A 19,126-nucleotide genomic window follows, 5' to 3' on the forward strand; every position below is an offset into this window, starting at 1 on the left:
GAATGAGATGCCGCACAAAAGGACCACCACAATGGCACGTCTGACAAACAAGGCGCAAAAAAATAAAGTAAAAACACGAATGGCAAGAAACCGAAACCGAAAAAGGTGTCTCGAAATATATAAAAATAGCTAAATTTATTGGACAGTCGCACGCCACCCATTTAATTTATATTTATAGAAAATAAACACCAAAAGCAATGCCATATCCTTCCGCAACGAAAAAAAACACAACAAAAAAGATGGATGAAGTTGAAAAAAATTGGGAAAAGGCTGTAAAGGATGCTGGAGTTGAAAAGAAGGAAAATGATATGCTTCATGAAATACATCTAGAATAATTAAAAGTTTTTTGCTTATTTATGTTTGGCAAAAATAATTAAAGAGAAATAATTTGAAAGGCATTGTATTTGGCAGATTTTAAATGATTTTAATGCAATATCAACGAAATAGTACATAAATATAATGGAAGATTATAAATTCATTTTAAAATTAAATACAGCGAAGAGGTAGCTTTAATTCCTTATATCCAAAAGGAACCTTCGACAACTAACTTAAGTCCTGAAATTAGCTGAATAGCCTCCCTATCATAAGACGTTCATTTCATTCCATCTCAGGGTATAATGCAATAAATTAGCCTTCATTCTTTGGAACTCCTTTGCCTCAACAGGAGCGCAACAAATTAAATGTCAAACGACAAGGGGTCCCAGGGCAAATAAAAAAGAAAATAAAGAAAAATTCTCACTTCGGAAATGAAAGAAGGGGTCTGTCGTCTTTTCTTCGCCTTGTATTAAAAAACAATTTGCTGGCAAAAAAAAAGGAAAAACACATGAGAAAACTTGCGACACGCGTCACACATACAAAAAAAGGACACGGGAATTGGCCACAAAAGATGCTAATGATTTATTTAATCGATTTGACCATGAACATATGTCCTCTTTGGTCCCAAGCGTGTGAAAAATGACCGAAAATTCCGGGGGCAAATGGTGGGTCATCCTCTTCAATTTTATTTCCCCATTTTTTCGCCCCTTTTTTCTTGCCATTTCTTCTATTTTCTTTTTTTTCCTGGCTTGCAGTCAAGTGTCCGGCTGATCTTTTTAATAGTTTCGGTTACGCAACGTTGACAAGGGTTTTCGTTTTCCAGAAAGGGTCAATATTGGATGGGTGGTGTGGTGTGGTGTGGTCAAGTGTAAGTCGTTTCGGCTTTGCTGTGTAAATTATGTTAAACGTTTGTCAATTTGTGTGATTTGTCTTGTCTGCCAAAAGGCAAAAGGTGCGAAAGGGGTTAAACCGTCCATGGTCACGCGCTATTAACTCCAATAAATGTCAAAAAAGGGGGTTGGATGTCCGAGGTGTGGATTTGTGGTTATGTTCAATGATTTGGAGAACTGGGATAATGTCCCCTTGGATTTATCTATTTTATTTTGTTTTTTATATATGACTGTTCCACTAAATTCCCTATCAAGATGTTTCAAAAACTCTTATAAACGTGCCTAAAAGTATGCAACAGTATATTCTTACAAAGTTTTTTCGTTGTATACTTTAAGACACCTTATGTGGAGATTTCGAACATGGTTAATAGGATTTTAAAGTTAAGCTTAGATGCATTTAAAGATTTTTAATGTTGACCTTAGCTTGACCATTAGCTTTGGGCAGTATTCCCATTCAGTGGGTTGCCTTTTGGGGAGTTGGGAAAAAATCAACTCATCTCTGTTTTATACAGACAATAAATAAAGAGAAGATGGGGAAAACGTAAGACAAGTTTTCCATTTTTTTGTAAAAGAGGAAAATGACTAACAATGGGTGTGGCCGGGGAGAAAGGCAAAAGGGGCGGCTAATAAATCGGTTTCAATATATCAAAGACTTAAATTTCAATTTTTTTCAAATTTCCTGCCATTTAAATGCACTCCTTCGTCCAAGGGATTTTTCAGGGGGGGGTTGGGTTGGTAGATTGGAGAGGAGGGGGTCCAAGGACCCCATTGTTATGGTTGGCTGGTAAATGATGCGCAAGGGGGGTTGGACATCGTGGCATTCGCTGCAGAATTGTGCCTTTTTGAGTGAGCCAAGAATTGAATATTTCTCTTCGCCTTACTCGACCAGTATTTTTTCCCACTTCTCTGGCGGGTCTATCCAATTTTTTTGTATTTTTTTTCGCCTTCTTTGCTTTGGCGACAGACAACGACGCAATTCTTTAGCATTTTATTTCAATTTTCCTTGGGTTCGGGGAGTTGGAGGAGTCAACGCAGTGTACAGCACATTTACTGCCTCATCTATTTAATACCATAAATAATTGCATCTAATTAAATATGCTCAAATGAAAATGTCCGCTTTTCTTTCTTATTTTTTTTTTTGTTTTGCTCTCCCCTGTCCAGGACTTTTCCGCTTTCCTTTTCTTTTTTTTTTTAAACCATCCCAGCTACGTGCCATGAGTTGGCTGCAGTTGACGCGTGATGGAGCGAATGTCATTCGAAATGAAATTCAAGTTCCAATTTGGACCCGCCAGGCGAAAAAAAAGGGAGGGGGGTTTGGGGAAAATAGCGCGGAAAATGGGGAAAGATTGGGTGCCAAGGAGAAATTAAGTAGCAGCGGGCAAAAGGGGGAAAAAAAAGAATTTAATAGTTTTCAATTAGGAATCGTTTGCAGCCTTTTCTTTTCGCACCCTCTCTGTTTTTCCCGCTCCTTTATGGCACACACTTGATGCCACAACGCCACTGCCGCGCATTTTCACCATTTCCCACCGCTTTTCACCGCTTTCCACGGCCCTTTTCCAAGTGTCAAGCAAATGAAGTCACGACTCGTCCTCCCACTTTTGTCAGTTTCGTTATTTCGCCTTTGTTTTTGCTTTTTTTCTTTTACTTATCAGATACCCTGTAGGTGTTTTAATTGGGAAAAAAGAAGGCTACCCATTAAAAAATATAAAACAATATATTCCAACGGTTCAAATATTTTTAAATATATTTATTAAATATTATAATAAGTTCTCTTAAAATAATATAAATATTTATCTCATTTACTTCAATCTTATATATAATAATCTATTTATTTTGTTAGAATAAATAACTGATTATGTTTAATATATATTATTTCTTATTTGATTTCTTATAGCTCTGTTTAAAGCGGATTTAATGGTGATCCACAATTCGTTATCCCTGGGAAAATCCCCTTACATTCTTCAGAGTTTTCCTGCCACTGTTGTTGTTGCCTTTCCTGCTTTTAATTCAACGTAAATTTTATTTTATTTTAATTTCGCTGCAATTCTTTTAGCACACTTCTGTATTGCCATCTCCCTCTATCCCTTGAAGTCCATCTCTTTCTCACTCACAACGGGTTGTCTTTATGAACCCAACGCCGTTGGAAATTCTTTGAGTATTTTGTTTTTATATTGTTGGTGTGTTCTTTATTTTTTTTGTTTTTATTGAAATGATGTCCCGTGTATTTTGTCACGTGACTCTCATTTAAGCGAAAAATGTCAAGCAGTTAGTATGTAATTATTGCTTGCATTGCTTTAATTAATTAAATATTAAGAAAGCAATATTGACTTAAGTCAACCAATAAAAATGTAGTGATAAGGGTTTGGAAAAGAGATGCTTATAAGAAATGTTTTTAGGCATAATTATATTTATTTAAATTGTTATTTGGTCCCAAGTTAAAACCAAATAGAGAACATATCTCATTTAAAATGTTCCATTTCCAATTAGTTTTACAAAATAGCGACTAACTAGTTACTGGCCAACTTGCCTTTCGATTAGAAACCAATAAATAAGCCCTGAAATATTTGCAGCAAACTTTCAGAGACACTTAACTTCTGCCCTGTTTCGGGGTACTGGGATATTTATGGTGACCCCGGCGAAACTTTCACTTCAACTTCGGAATACCAGGGGCAATCAATGCAGAGGGCCAAAAGAAACAAGTCAAGACAGTTACCTAAATAACTTTGCAGCAGCAAAGCAGGAAAAACGGTGCAAAACACGGCAAAAACAACGCCAAAAACCCGGGGAGGAGTTCGCGGAAAACTAACGGCAGGAGCTGTGAGTTTCGGGAAAATGGGGGAAAAGCCGGCGGAAAGTTATTGAGCAACGACCTAAAACAACAACGAAATCCTTAGCCGCTGAATTTCTGGCCTGTGATGGTTCGATGAATTTATTACTTTTGATGTTCAAACACGAAAACTGCTGCAGGCCATAAAACAAGGTCTCGAGACCTCCGATATTTCCCATTTCCCCCCATTTTCCACAATTTACTCCATCAGACTTTGGCGGAGGGAAGCAAATGCTATTAAAAGTTTACATGTCTCAATAGAGTGTTAAGAGATTAGTTGGCATAAAATATTTACAGAATTTTAGCGGAAAAGTTGGGCAGATTGTGGCTGGAAAAGGGGAATGGGGTTTTAAGAAAAATGTGTACAAATGGAAGTAATTCCACAAGAAATAAATTAAATGAATATAATTAAAAATCTATCTAATCAATAATAATTAATTGATTTTCAGTCATAAAGAAACAACTCATATATAATATTTTTAATGGATTTAATAGTTTGAATATAGATTTTTAATTTTAGCATCTTAAATCTAATTGTCTTTAACAAGATTATATACATTTATATATTTAAAACCTTGTGTTAAATGAGTTTCTATAACAAGTCAGTTTAAGTTTAAGTAAGGTCACCACAATGGTTTTTACATATAAAACCATTATTACGAGATGCCTCCATAAAATAGATTCAACCTTGTCTCTAAATATTGACAAATCACGAAATGTAAACCGGAATTAATAATAAGGTTTAAAGATACATTCAGATAAAACCACATAATCATATTCGAACAGTGATATGGCATGATAGATTAGCTTTAAGCCAAACTTTGTAACTATATATATTCAGAGATCTATTGGATCGGTGGACAGTGTAGTTGCAGTAGCAAAATGGAATTGCGCCATTTATTTACCTGCTTTCTTCCTATAACTTTGGTTCTAATATGTAGGGCGGAAAAACCCTACAATGTGGAGCTAAATACCTTTGAGATGGACCAAACCATTGAAAATCAGGAAAAGTGGGTGGAGTGGGGAACTCTGAGGATGAAAAAGGTCTCACGAAATAAATTTGTGGTGTCTGGGGACTTTGAATTCAAACTCAATATGGGTGATCAGCAGAAGGTAAATATTTATAGCAAAATATACAATATATACATTAGAAATTTAATGTTGAAATTTGTAATTAAATCTCGAAGACTGGAATCAAATGTTCGAGATTAATTTTGGAATATTTTAGATTTCTTTTGTAATTTGTATGTGCTATATCATTTTTTCAGATTGCTCTTATGGCTTTCACCTACAATTCCAATGCCAAAAAGAGGGGTCCCATGGTGTTGAATGTGCATAAACCCTTCTGTCAGTTCATCAACGAGGATAAGGACACGTATCCCCAGATACAGAAGGTTTCCAATTTACCGGAGCAGGGAAAGTGTCCCTTTCCCAAGGGAAAATACCAGATCGACAACTACGAAATGGAGACCAATTTCCTGCCAGATAATGCCCCAAAAGGGGATTATCTTCTGCAGTTGACCATGCTGGATAATGAAATACCAGTGGCTGGACTTGAGGCCACTGTAACCCTGACTTAGATTAGGTGTATGTATTTTTCCCAATTTTTTTTACTAGTTTCGGATATTTTCCGGTTGGATCCATTTGACACGACAAGCGTTTATTTTAATTTTCCTTACCTTGAACATCAATATAACGAAATCGCTTTCAAAGACAAAAATATGTGGTTATGGTTAATGGTTTATTGGGAATGAGGGTAACCAGTCATCAAGTGCAATATGCTTGAAATGACAAACACAAAACCTATCGCACCGCAGAATTTCAGCATCAACACCTCATCTAATTGAAATTTCTGCAATATCCTGTGGAGTGCATGGCATTTGTCTCACAGGCAACGCCCCATACCAAAAATTGCCCACTCAAGTTTGAGGCTCTTCAAAATGAATTTAATGATATGTGAGCCACCTTTTTTTTTTGCGTCCTTTTGCTAAAAATGATTATCTCCACATTACAATCCATTGATTCCACTTAAGCACCGCTAGAATTGCACCACATGCTGGGTGGTTTGGGTGATTTTCACACACATGCGACACTTAATTAACAAATATGCATTACAAACACCCGCAACGAACAGCAATTGGTTGGTCATGTCATCCCAGAATCCCTCGGTATCAAATACCCTAGCCCCCCTTCACCACCCCCTCGAAAAAAAGGAACCCCAGCTTAACCCTTTATTTGCCACGTCCCAGCAGAAAGACCCGGGGGTCCACGATGATAACCCCTCGAAAAAGGGGGTTTTTCACGCGGGGTTGGCATGTGTTTAATTGAAAAATCATATGCAGTGCGCATAATTATGTTTATTGCAATAATCCGATGCAAATTTGCAAAAACTCAAACTGACACAATCACCGAAATGCTTTAGACGTAGGCAAACACCATCAGTGGAGTAGTGTGAAAGGGGGGCTAAATTACTGATGTTTCAGTGAGTAATTATTATTTATTTTAATAACAAAAATGAAAAAAAAACAATTCTGAATAGGATGGCAAAATTACTTTATTCATTAGTGATTGGTAGTGACAAAATATATTTTTTAAAAAATAAATATATCCTTTTTTAGTTTTTTAAGAATGGTTTGTTAAACTTTATAAATGGTACAAATTCTTTTAAATCAATTGTGGTGGAACCCCATCTTTTTTAATTGAAAGGAAAGTACAGTTTAGTATAGCTAATGAAAGTAATAAAAAGGAATCTAAAGAAGTCGCGTTTTATTTATTTTCTGTTTACAGGCATTCTAAAAGCTTGCAACTAATTTTCAGAAATCTATGCTATGCTACCCAACTTAAATTTTCCAAACTACGCCACTGAGTAAACCCCACAGCCGTTGCACTGGGCAACCCCCTCCCCCCATTTCCACCCCCATGCAACCGGTTGCTGTTGCAGCGACGCCCTTGCGCTTTTGTGCAACTGCAACTGCCTGGTGATTTGTGTTTGTATCTGCATCTGTAAGTGTAGTTGTATCCGCCATCCATAACCGTATCCGTATTTGTATCTATATGGCCACGACCGTATCTGTATCTGTATCGGTGTTGTTGTTTTTGGCTGCTGGCGCGCATTAAATTGCTCTTTAAATTGCACATTTCAACGCCTACTGATTATGACAGATAATTATGTTATCGAGTGCCGCCACACGCCGCATTCAACCCTATACCACCCATAGAAATCTACTTCCCCTTCCGAAAATATATGGCCAAAATGCTCATTTCATTTTTGAGGCATGTGTGAAAGATACTTTAGCTTGAGTTTAAATAGAAAATAGGTTTGCAAGTTTGTGTTTTAGATGATTTTCAGCTCTGCTATTTTTAAGGATTTTTCTTGTAACTTTATCAGGGTGTTTAAGTAACTTAAGACCTATATTATAAAAAATATTTATATTAAGAAAGATGTTTTGTATATTACTAATTAATAATCTTATTAGAATGTTAGGATGAAAATATTTTATTATCCCGTTTCTTGAGTTGTGTATTCTGAAACAAATATTTATCATATTATTTTCTTCAAGAAAAGACTTCTTTCTCCATCTTCGAAGAAGTCAAAGTCAGGTGAACTCGGATCCAGTCGAGATGGAGATGGAGATGGCAGCATGTGTTCGCTTTGGGGACAAGTGTACTCCCTTTACAATCCACACCTTCTCGCCGTTTCACTTCCGCAGGTACACATATTTTTAATCATCATTAACAATAATTCGAGAAATACTTTTAATTTTGTGTTCGCGGCAGGCTCAAGACGACATGTGGCTACAGGGGCGGGGTTTCGAGGGGGTTGGGATGGCATGGGAGGGGTTGGTCTGGGCCCGTTTGGGTTTTGTTTCCTATTCCCCCTACTACCCCTTTATATTTTTTTGCTGCCTCAATGACATTGCACTTACTGTCTCCGCCTTCAAGATTTATGAAAAAATTTCCCACCCCCCCTGGGGGAATTGTTTTCGACGCCTTTGCCCGCTTTCTGTTTGTTGTTTTCTCTTAGGTTCACTTCGCTTTTTTTATTTTTTGTATATTTTCTGGCATTTTCTTGTGTGCAATATTAATTATTATGGGCGCCCCGCCACCCACACAAATAAATCATAAATTAAAAGCTGGGAAAGTGGCTGCCACACCCCCGTTATACAATTTTTATCATTAAACGCATTTGATAATTAAAAATTGTCATTTTTTAGCAGCCCCAAGTTTGGAAAAAAAATGAAAAAAATATTAAATTACCAAAGAGTGGGGGGGTTTAGGGTGAAGGGCATTTATCATGTTGCCAACTGTTTGTTTGATAAGGGAAAAGCGAACCAGAAAAAAAAAACCAAATATATATACACAGACATAAATAAAAATTAATTGGTGAAGAGAGCGGGGGGTTGAAGTCACATAAATATTACTTAAAATAGATTCGGAAAAGCCGAAAAGTGCCAAGCCAATCTCTTCGGTTACCTTTTCCGGTTGGCTTTTCCTAAGGTTTCATTTCATTAAGTTTTACAAGCTCTTCGATTGCCCCACAAAAGGCAAGGAAAAAATAATATTAAGAATAAGTATAAGAAACAGAGACCTGAGGAAAACCCAAGTAGACAACCGTTAAAAGTAATGCGAAAAGTGGAAACCATTATAATTGTTGTTAAATGAACCAGATAGCAAAGGCAGACGGAAGTGGGGCGGGAAAATGCGGAAAAGCTCACGGCAAATGTGTTTCCAATTGATGGAAACCCGTCCAATTGGCAAGGTTTCCACCGCCGGCGAAAATGGCAACAGAAACAAACAGTTAACACAGATGAAGGAAAATGGGGGCAAATGAAAGCTAAAGGAAAATGAACTTGAAAATTTATTTCCATTTTAAGTGCTTTAATCTAAAGAACAAGGAAGGAGCATTAAGTAATAAAGAGATGTTTAATTTTGGGTATAAAATTATATAATTGGGAGGTTGCTAAAGCTTTGTCATTTATAAATTGTTTTAAAATATTTTTTAAATGCTATAAGGCATTATAATAAATTGTAATTATTTTTAAAGTTGTCAAAATATTTGTCTACCTCTTAATAACTGCAAAAAAATATATACAATTTTCTCAAAGGATGTTTTCCTCATTTCCCTGTTCCCGATGCTTCCCTTTGTGGAAAAATGTGCTCAGACTTTGGCATTTTCCGCGCTATTACCACTTTTCGAAGCAATAAAATATTATTAAAATTATATTTCGCCCGCCGCACACACAAAAGCACAGACCGAGAATCTGGTGGCTGTAAATCAGCGTCTCGATGACATTTAAATAAAATTTTAATGCCGCCAACGCGAGAGGGAGACGGCACTAACCGGATAGAAAGAGAGGGGCCGAGTGGTATAATTTCTCTGGCGCGTTTTTGATCGAAAACTTTTTCACGTCTGTAGTTTTGTATATGTGTTTTGTGGGCGGGTTTTCCTTTGGAAAGTCTCATCATTTTCACCTTGGTTACAATGCAGTGCCAACAATTTTATTTGAATTTATCAGCCCCACTCCGCCAAGATTTTCCGCGGCTCGTCTGTGTGCCTTTTTTGGCTCATTTTCCTGGTACTCGGGGCACAAATAATTGTAAATATTTGATACACAATAAGGCAATAAAAATAAAATTGAAAATTTTTCGCTTTGTGCCACGCTGCCTTTTATTATCATCGTCATCGTCATCATCATCAGCAGCAGGAGTATCATCCTCCCCATTTCGTCTGGGATTGTGTCGTAAAGGAAATTGATACATAAGTCATTTTTATTGGCATATTCTTTTGTGTAATTACGTTGCAGGTAATTTAAATTTCCGTTTCGTGTTTTCGCCGCGTCTGCTTCTGCCTGCTGGAAATAATTTATGCCTGATGAAAAACCTATTAAAAATTATATGTAATTTACGTAAATCGCATCGATTTTCACCTCGAGTGGAGAAGAAAAAAATTCTGGAAACATTTTTTGGTATAATTTTACTTTATTTCTGTTGGATTAGTGAGATTCTGATGATATTGAATGCCTTACAAAAAATTTGTAAGCCATAATTTTAAAATATACTTATTATATCCCATCAAGAAAAAGAAAAGAAAAAGGTTTTTGAAATAAGTGCCGCTTAATTTTTATTGCTCTCGTTTCCTGGCCCCCAACATTTTCCCACTCAGTTTTCCTGGACCCGCTGGACGAGATGCTCCAGGACATTCACACAGATGCAGTAGATGAAGATGATCTTGAAACAGTGCATGCTGAACTGCAGCAGGATCAGGCGATCAGTGGTCATGGCTGATCGAAGCTTGGAGAGCCCGAAATCGAGGAATATTGCTTCCAAATTAAGAACGGCTCCTTATTTCCACATTTTTTTTTTCTAAGAACCATTCAATTTTGACGTTACAGGCAAAGTGAAACCTTAAGTTTTACTTAGGTATTTCACATTATGAAAATTACATTTATCCTAAATTAACAATCCTGAATTTTAATACTTTGCCATTTTTATAAACACAGTTAATTAAAGCCTTAATTATGTATATATAGATATTTTTTACTACGTATTCAGAAAGTAAAAACAAAAACCGCTTAAGAAATACAAGAAAGTTGCACAGGATCCGCCACTTAACCGTTCAATTTGGGGTTCCGACAATCCGCCACAATTGGCCTCCTATTTCCCTTGATCCCCTACCATTTTACTCTGTATTACCTATGTGTATTTCCCAAGCTTTTTTGGTGCAAAGTTTTTGCGGCTTTTTCAATATTTTATGAGTCAAGCTTTTGCGTTAACACCTTAAGTACGGAGGGCATTGCGGTTGGAAGGGGGTGAAACGAACCCCTCAAAGAGAGTGTAAGTGTTAGTGTAAGTGTGTATGTGTGGCAGGAAATAACGCGCAAGTTGTAAGTTTTAACTAGCGAACAACTTGCGTTGGACCAAGAGACCCGGATTCAGGAACCCCAACTCAAGCCCCCTCCCCTGCTCCGTTCGCCACCCATGGAAACCGCAAAATCGAGCACGAGGGCGAACAGGGGTTAAGGTTGGAGGGATGGCTGGAAGGAAGGAAGGAAGGACGACTGTTGCGCCTGTTGAGCAAGGATGTGTTTTTGTTGTTGCCGTGGTTGCAATGAAGCATCGAATATTACACCCAAGCAAACCAAGAAGAGCCCATCCTCTAAAGGGAAAACCCTCACCTCATTTCCCTTTGATTTTCCCGAGCACAAGGAAAAATTTAAGGTAAATATAACAATATTTTAAATTTATATTTAATTTTATATAGAATATACAGTAGAAATATGGAACCTTATATTTTCAAAGTTATGCCAAGGAAGTGCATTTTAGGGTCACCTATCTATAAATTATTATAAAAAATTTCAAACGTTCATTATAAGAATTGTAAGGTTTTACAGAATTAAACCAAAAACTTGTAGAAGTTAAGACCTTTTAAATTGGCCCACTAAAATAAGAGTTTTAGGCAAAGAAGTTCAAGTTGGGGTCACCTTTTTGCTAAATACTTTATACCAATACGTTTTGGAAAAAGTCGAACATTATTAATATGGATTAGTATATTATTCTTTCAGAAGTTTAATTTTAAATTGTCTTTCTTTTATACTAAAACCAGGAAAACATAGATCTTTGATCTGTAGGTCGTATTACTATTTTCCGTGTAGCACATTGTAGACGTCGACAACGATTTATTTCCCAGGCAACTTAAGTACGCCGCCACTCCTCCCGGAACAATGCCCATTCATATGGCCACGCCCACACGCCTCCCCCCCCCCCCCCCCCTCCACACACACACACACATACACTTTCCGGGAAATAGAGAAATCCAAAGGGAAAGTGTGGGGCATTTTTGGTGCTCCAACTCAATGAGTCGAAATTAAACAATGCAAAAGATTAAGTGCAGATTTGGGACTTTATCTGCTTGTGCCATAAATTGGTATTTAAGGGATACCTCACAAATGTCTATAGCACACACACACATAGACACATACAAATCCATGGCTATATCCAGGGAATCGCAGCTTATGTGGGTGGCGCCTTGAAGTATGCTGCAAAGTTTGCTTTGCCAACAATAGATCACAGCACCCAAACACAACCACATTAAATTGCTTGCTTCCTTTTTGCAGGTGGCAACCCTGGTGGAAAAAGGCGAGGGGATAGAACTGAAAACCGAAAACCAAATGCAGCGCAAGTTTTCCGTTTTGTTGTTTACCAATACAGTTTACCTCTGGTGGAAAACTCTGGGGAAAGGGAGAGAAAGCGCTGAAACATGCACAAGATTAATTGCAATCGGTGTTTTGGCATATGTTTTATACTTTGTCTTCGGCTTTTGCCTCAACTTCTTCCAAACTGTTTTGTGTGTTTGGGTTTTCTTTGTGCAAGAAGTTTTTTGCCGCTACCAGGGGTAAATAGAAAATATATGGGGGGGTGGGCCATTTTCCCCGGCCAGGTGAGTGCACTTGGCACTTGAGATGGTAATTAAGCAACTATTTATGGGGCTTTGGCGGAGAGACACCAAACACATGTAGCGCAAAGTTCGTCCTGCGAGAGGCCCAAACGAAAAGAAATGGTAATTGCATTCACAATTATGAAATCGAAAATATTTGTTGATTTCAAAGCACCACTTTTAATATAGAAGAATATATTTTAGATGGAATCTTACTTTTTAAATATTTTATAAAATTTCTTAGAACATTATAGATTAATCTTATATTTATATTGCGACTAGGTAATACATTACCTATTATTTCTTCCCTAATTTATTCGTATAAACGACAACTATATCCAGATTGTCATTTTAAATGTCTGCAAGGATTTATTTAACATTTCTTGTAAAATATTCTATTTAATTTTATATATTATGATATGATAGATAGTTTTCAAAGTATTATCCACTTTGCCCTCATATATCAAGCTATAGGTGATGTTTTTTTCTTTCTTAAAAATATATTCTCATCCGTATTTACCCCTGACAATAATAATTATGGCCAGATCTCTCGGCCAGATTGGCCTCTTAAATGCCAGCTCCTTTGTGCCATTGTTCAGCTGGATTTTCCCAGTGTCTCCTCCTCCGGCTGACGTTCCTTATTCAATTTCATTTGCAGGCCAGGACCATAATTCGATTGCCCCATGTCTTAATGGCATAATCCTGGCAACAATAACAACACATTGTTCGGGACTTCCTTTTATCCTGTCCCCCATATGAACTCCCCAGTATTTCCTCCTCTACACTCGTGGCATCAACACCATATCACTTTGATTACTTTATTATTGGTGGGCATGCACACCTTGCCGTACCCCCACCACCATTATTTATTTTCCTCCTTTTACCCGATTTTTCCCCACTGATTATGGTACTTCCCTTCTCCAGAAATTCCTGGCATTATCCCACTTTACTTATTAGAAGCAATCATACAACGGGTCCAACCCCGTCGGAAGAAAAAAAATATTTTAGAAGCTGGGGGGATGCTTTTGGTGGGGTGAAAGAAGAAGCAGCAGCAGCTGAAGAGGCAGCCAAGAAAAATAAATCATTTTTTCTGTTTTTGTTGTTGATTTATGCGTTTATTCGATGTCCCTCACTCCAAAGGCCTCTCTCCGCTTTTGTCTATAAATGTATCTCTGGTGTTGGGAACACTAAAAAAATATGTCATTTAGTTTTAGAAATATATCTAAAAAAAAAATGATTTTCATGTTCAAATTAAGATGGTTTTCCATTTTAAGCCCATGAAAAAATAATATTCTACTGGAAACTACATTCTTTAATATTTGTTAACCTTTAAATACCTAAGAAGGGGTATTCTTTAAAAACGGTTTTCCCAATCCTAGGTTATAATCTATAATATAATAATTAAAGTTGGTTTTGTAGACCATTTGGCAATAGGTTTTTATAACATCTATATCTATATTATATTATATTTCCTGTATTAAAACGCTTATGCCAATCCTTAGTTATAATCCAATTGAAGGTTATATGATTTTCTAGACCATTTTAGTAATGGATTTTTTTAGAACATTTTTTTTCTGTGTACTGACTGCACTTTAGCTCCTGTTGATAATGAGCCAAATCATTTTTCGTGAGATAAATTCCGCCTCGACTATGGCGGCATATAAGTAGCTGGAAAACTTATGTTCTGACCTGGCCCCAAACTCCGGTTCCTAAGCTAGTTACTACGCTTTTGTCTGGCAAGTCATTCAGTGGCCTCCCGCCCCCTTTGCCACCCCCTCGTTCACCTTGAGGAAAATGCTTGGGAAAATGGTTGGGGTAAATGGGAGTTTGAGAAAGGGGATGGGGAAGTTGGCGTCGACAAGTTCGAGTTTTGGTGCGCTCCTTGAAAGCGTTATAAATCATTGACATGATTAAGCGACGCGGCACGACACGACATCCTTTTGTTGTAGTTGTAGTGGTGGAATATATACACACATACCCATACATATATCTTTATAGATATAGGTGTTTGTGTGTGTGTGGAAAATGGAGGGGGGCTAGTGGCAAGGAGAAAGTTTTCCGACAATCCACAGCGGCGATGGGCAAAATGATAATTTAATATCGAAAATTGTTTTTATTGAGTTGATTTGTAAGTCGAATTTTGGGTTGGGATGGGTATGATGTAGGCACTTAAAATCCACTGGGGATTTTTGTGCCTAGAAGCTTTAAGAAATTGCAGAAATTAATACAATTTTAAGACTACAAACCAAGTAATTTTTTAACATTGCTTCAAAATTTCGTATAAATATTTGTATAATTTTTCTGGACATGCAAAGGCTTTTAAAACCCTATTTTTTAGATTTTTTGTTAATCAATATAAAATATAGTTAACAAATATCTGCTTTGATGTGACACATTTTTTAGACTTAAGAGTTAAGATATCCTTAAAAGTATTTTAATAATTTTTAGATTTAAATTAAAGTATCATTAAACGTAATCTAATAATTTCTTCTATTTATTTTTAAAGTTTTTCTGGGCATACAAAGGTTTTAAAAAATCTATTGTGTACGTATTTATTCCTGTAAATGTAGATTTTAGCCAATAAATATTTTTCGTAGCGTTTAAAGCCCCTTTCAATAATCTGATGGAAAATGGCTCCCTTGAGCGGCATTAAAATCGTCTAAAAACTGTGGAAAATCCGCGTTTTTTAATGCAGCTGGCTTGGGCATTCGTCGTCATCGTCGTTCTTTATTTTCCATTTTTTTCCACCCGGGGGCACTTGAAAATGCGATACTCATCCGCCACTTTGGCCCCGGCATCTTACATAATATTCCGTTTGCCTTTGCACTTGTGTGTCCCGCTTTTCCCTTACCCCAGATCCCATCCCTTTTTCCCGCGGCCTTCCCATACCAATTTTCCCTTTTTCCTTGGCGTTCTCACACATCAAACATATTTATGTGTACTTTAAGAAACTTTGCTAATATGTTAAAACTGTTCATTGACACCAAAAAATGAGCAAAAAGCGTGCCAGCATAAAAAAGGCTAAGGAAGATGAAGGAGAAGGGGCTCAAGTGTTTTTCCGACCCCCTCCATTTTCCGGCCCCTCTATTTGAGTTTCGCTGGCATGGAGGAGATTTTCCTCATATGTGTTTGCAGTGTTGGAAAACACAAACACAAACTGTGAGCTTATTAAACGGCAGACGTCCCCCTTTTTTTCGAGGGGGGCGAAACGGTAGGAGAGTTCTAGTCAAATAGCAGAAATAGAAACAACCGAAACAAACTTTGTTTGCCGCTTCTGCAATATTAACTGTTAATTATGGCAGCCATTTTCACCCATAAGCCAACCCCCCCCCCCCCCACCTATTTTCCAAACCATTTTCCCCCACCCCGCCACGCCCATGACTTTTCGTCTGTCAATATTTGTTGAAACACTTTCTGATAGGCGAAAATGGTTTTTGAATATGCCCGAAAAGTTGTGCAATTGCAGAATTTCACAGAATTGCAATTGCTGCCGCGCTCACTATTTTATTAGAAAAGTTTCCATCAACGATCCGGACAGCTCCACCCCAAATGTTTGACTTTATGCGCTATTTTTTAATATTTATTATGGCTGATTGCGATTCCTCGAAAAAGTCTGAGAGAGCCAGACAAAAGGGTCCCCCCTTTGTGTTTGCTTTGCGGCGGGCAAAAATGGTCGAAGAACTGGAAAGTGGAGAGCTGAACTGAACAGAACAGAGCAAAAAAAAAATATTATAAAAGTTTAGACAGAGGGCTGACTGCATTCACGCATTATAATTTAAGTGAAACATAAATATTGATGTAATAAATTAATTTCTGTTAAATGGAAAGATGGAAGCCAACGTCTGGGGGGAGAAAAACCAGACTGGTTTTGATTGGAAATTTAAGGGAGGGGAAAAGGGCTTCCATTCAAATTTTAAGGGGTTTCCAGTGTTTAAGTAACTAAAATATTATAATTTTACTTATAAAAGAATTTTTAAACTGTTTCTGATTTTTAGTAGTAGAATGTAGTATCTTATGGTAATATTCTACCGCAGGAATTGATAATGTATCCTAACTTTTTATGATATCTGCGGGATGTCTATGTTGTTAGAAGTTCTCTCACCAAGAGGAACTGGAGTTTTCTGCGCACTGGGAATAATATTTTCATTTTTCGACAAAATAACAAATGACGACAATGGCATTTCTACCCCATCCTGTGGTGCATAAAAATTTGCCAGCCCATTGTCTTTAAATGGAAAATTCAATTTGTATTTCGCCAAGGCGGAAAAAAGGGAGGCCACATTGCAGACGACATTTGATGCCATTGCATTTGGATAATATGTACATTGTACACACAACCCCCATTGTAAAGTCGCAAATCTTAGGCTGTCCTTCTCGAGTGGTGACCCCGATCTCCTTCCTCCATTTTATGTTAATTTGAAATTCAAATTGATTCTGTCGCTGCCCGGTTTTTCGATTTCTGTTTGTTTTTCATTGGCTTCTACTTGGTTTGTATTTTTTTTTTGGTCCCTTCATTCTGAATGAAATTAATTGGTGTGAAATGCAATTATCCTCTTACAAGTGATTTACTTCATACTCCATAACCCCCATTTTTAAGCTGCATCTTTTGGTTTCAGCATAGTTTATAAACTATTTATGGACTGTAGAGCAGGAACTAAAAAAAAAGGTCAACTCAACTATGCAAGCTCTGTTTCTGGGCACATAACTTCGATGATGTCTTCGACATTCAGTTCCCGAGACAACAAAGAAAAAGCTGAAAGCATCTTGCTTGGCCTGTGCAAAGTTTGCAATTCTTGTGGGAACACTTGATCATAAGTTGCACATTTTTCACTGATTTATTCTGGCCTGCTCTTCCTTTTTTTATGTTTTTTGTTTTTTACTTGGTAGCATCATCATCTTTTGCATACTCTCAGGTAGCTGGCAAAAATTTATAGAGTCCGCCGGAAGCGGAAACCTTGTTTCAGCTCCTTGTGCTCCTTGTGATTCCTGTCCTTCCTGCCATGCATTTCACCCCCTGAATCCCCCTTTCTTCTTTTTTTTGTTGTTGATGTCCTGGCACTTGACTTGGGCCAACAAGCTCTTTTGGCCCATGAGCGATATGCCGGCTAAGCGAGGAGCAGCCAAAGTTGCCAACTTTCGCCAGGTAGATAAAGCCGAGGAATGCCAGGCATGGCATAGCATGGGGTTAACTCGTATGCCATCCTCTGCGGCCTCAGAGGGTTAATCCATCGATTGGGTGGAGGGGGGTTTAGGTGGAGGTGGTGGACTCGGAATGCCGACCCAGAAGGTCACCAAAAACGGAAGGACCAACGGGCAAAAGTGCATGTCGTTGAGTGCTGGGAGTGGATTAGATTAGGGGTTAAGCAGGTGAAATGTTGTTGATGAACAATCACATGTCTTCGCTTTAGTAATCCTAGAAAAATATAAAGAAAACTTGATTTATTGGAATAAGATTTAAAGTTCCTTATTAATGTATTTACAAGCTTATAATGCCTTGCAAAAAAAAATTCTTCTAGATACTATAAGTTTACAAAAATTCCCTTGATTTTAAAGTAGCAAAGCTGAACTATACTCAAAAAAGTATTCGCAATACTTTTTAAAAATCAAAAGTATTATCTAATATTAAAAAACTTGTAAAGTTTGTAATATATCGTATATCTTATAATATACACTGAAATGTATTAAGCCCTAAAAATTAAACTAAATTTAACCTTTTGAGCTAATATTCTGCTGATAAAGTTGTTTTCTTTGCTAGCTTAAACTTGTTTATAATTCTATAGTTACCCTATTTCAGATGCTTCTAAATACTTAAGTTTTTTATGGAAGCAAACAAGTCTCAAACTAATGGCCAACATTGTCAACTTATTATGCAATCTTTAGCCAAGTTCTGGGCAAATCAATTCCCTTTAGTGGCATTTTGCACATACTCTTAAGTATGCACTTGCACCACCGGCTTAACACACTACTGCCACTCCAACCGAAAATCTTACGGACACAACAACCCACACGACACACCGCTGATATGCCACAAATTTGTCGTCGTCTTTGTTGTTATTTTGCTGCTAAGACAAACACACCTTTGGGTGTTTTTTTGGCGGGGGGAGTGGAGGGTGGTGCTGGGTGGTGGGTGGTGGGTGATTTTCGGGTGGTGCCTGATGCGATACAAAGTTGAGACGAGCGGTAGATAAAAGTTAGTTTTTTGTTGACTTCAAATGCACAGTAACTCTCTCTCTTTCGGCCTTAACCCCTCTCTGCCCACCATTTTGTGGGGCTGTCATGTGTCTTCCACACATAAAACACACACACGCACACACACTCGAATCGTGTGAATTATTAAAATCTAATAAACCACAAGATTTTATGTTACACGGAACTCGTTCATCGTCGTCGTCGTCTTTGCAGCCAAAGTTTCGTGTGGTTTTCTTTGGTTACGCTATTGAACCTTAAATTAAGTTTGAACATAACTTCCGCCTCAGCCACACACTCCCACACACACACACACTCCCACACACACACACTCACACCCACAGGATACCTTTTCTTGGGATTGTTTACATAGGTAAGTTTAATTTTCCTGTAGCACACTTTTCGGCGCCCCGACATGAAACATGTGCGTCCCAGGGATGCCACATTTTGACCATCAGAATAAATATTATTAGT

The 19,126-nt window shown here is 37.5% G+C and overlaps 2 protein-coding genes across 2 annotated transcripts; one reads left to right on the forward strand and one right to left on the reverse strand.

The window, feature by feature from the left end:
- The first annotated feature begins 4,905 nt into the window (after window positions 1-4,905).
- On the forward strand, window positions 4,906-5,752 carry CheA7a (Chemosensory protein A 7a). Its single transcript, XM_017067566.4, has 2 exons — window positions 4,906-5,145; window positions 5,301-5,752. The coding sequence occupies exons 1-2, from the start codon at window positions 4,915-4,917 to the stop codon at window positions 5,610-5,612; spliced, it is 543 nt and encodes a 180-aa protein (XP_016923055.2). The 5' UTR covers window positions 4,906-4,914; the 3' UTR covers window positions 5,613-5,752.
- Window positions 5,753-10,111: 4,359 nt separating this feature from the next.
- On the reverse strand, window positions 10,112-10,412 carry LOC108004644 (uncharacterized). Its single transcript, XM_017067594.4, has one exon. It carries the CDS (start codon window positions 10,309-10,311, stop codon window positions 10,192-10,194), a length of 120 nt encoding a protein of 39 aa, XP_016923083.1. The 5' UTR covers window positions 10,312-10,412; the 3' UTR covers window positions 10,112-10,191.
- Window positions 10,413-19,126: the final 8,714 nt, after the last annotated feature.

The sequence above is a fragment of the Drosophila suzukii genome, chromosome X (genome assembly GCF_043229965.1).
Source record: "Drosophila suzukii chromosome X, CBGP_Dsuzu_IsoJpt1.0, whole genome shotgun sequence".
Classification (NCBI taxonomy): Eukaryota; Metazoa; Arthropoda; class Insecta; order Diptera; family Drosophilidae; genus Drosophila; species Drosophila suzukii.

Coding starts and splice junctions, on each gene's coding strand:
- CheA7a (XM_017067566.4), top strand. CDS start 4,915: ATGGAATTGCGCCATTTATTTACCTGCTTTCTTCCTATAACTTTGGTT. Junction 5,146..5,300: donor ATATGGGTGATCAGCAGAAG/GTAAATATTTAT, acceptor TCATTTTTTCAG/ATTGCTCTTATGGCTTTCAC.
- LOC108004644 (XM_017067594.4), bottom strand. CDS start 10,311: ATGACCACTGATCGCCTGATCCTGCTGCAGTTCAGCATGCACTGTTTC.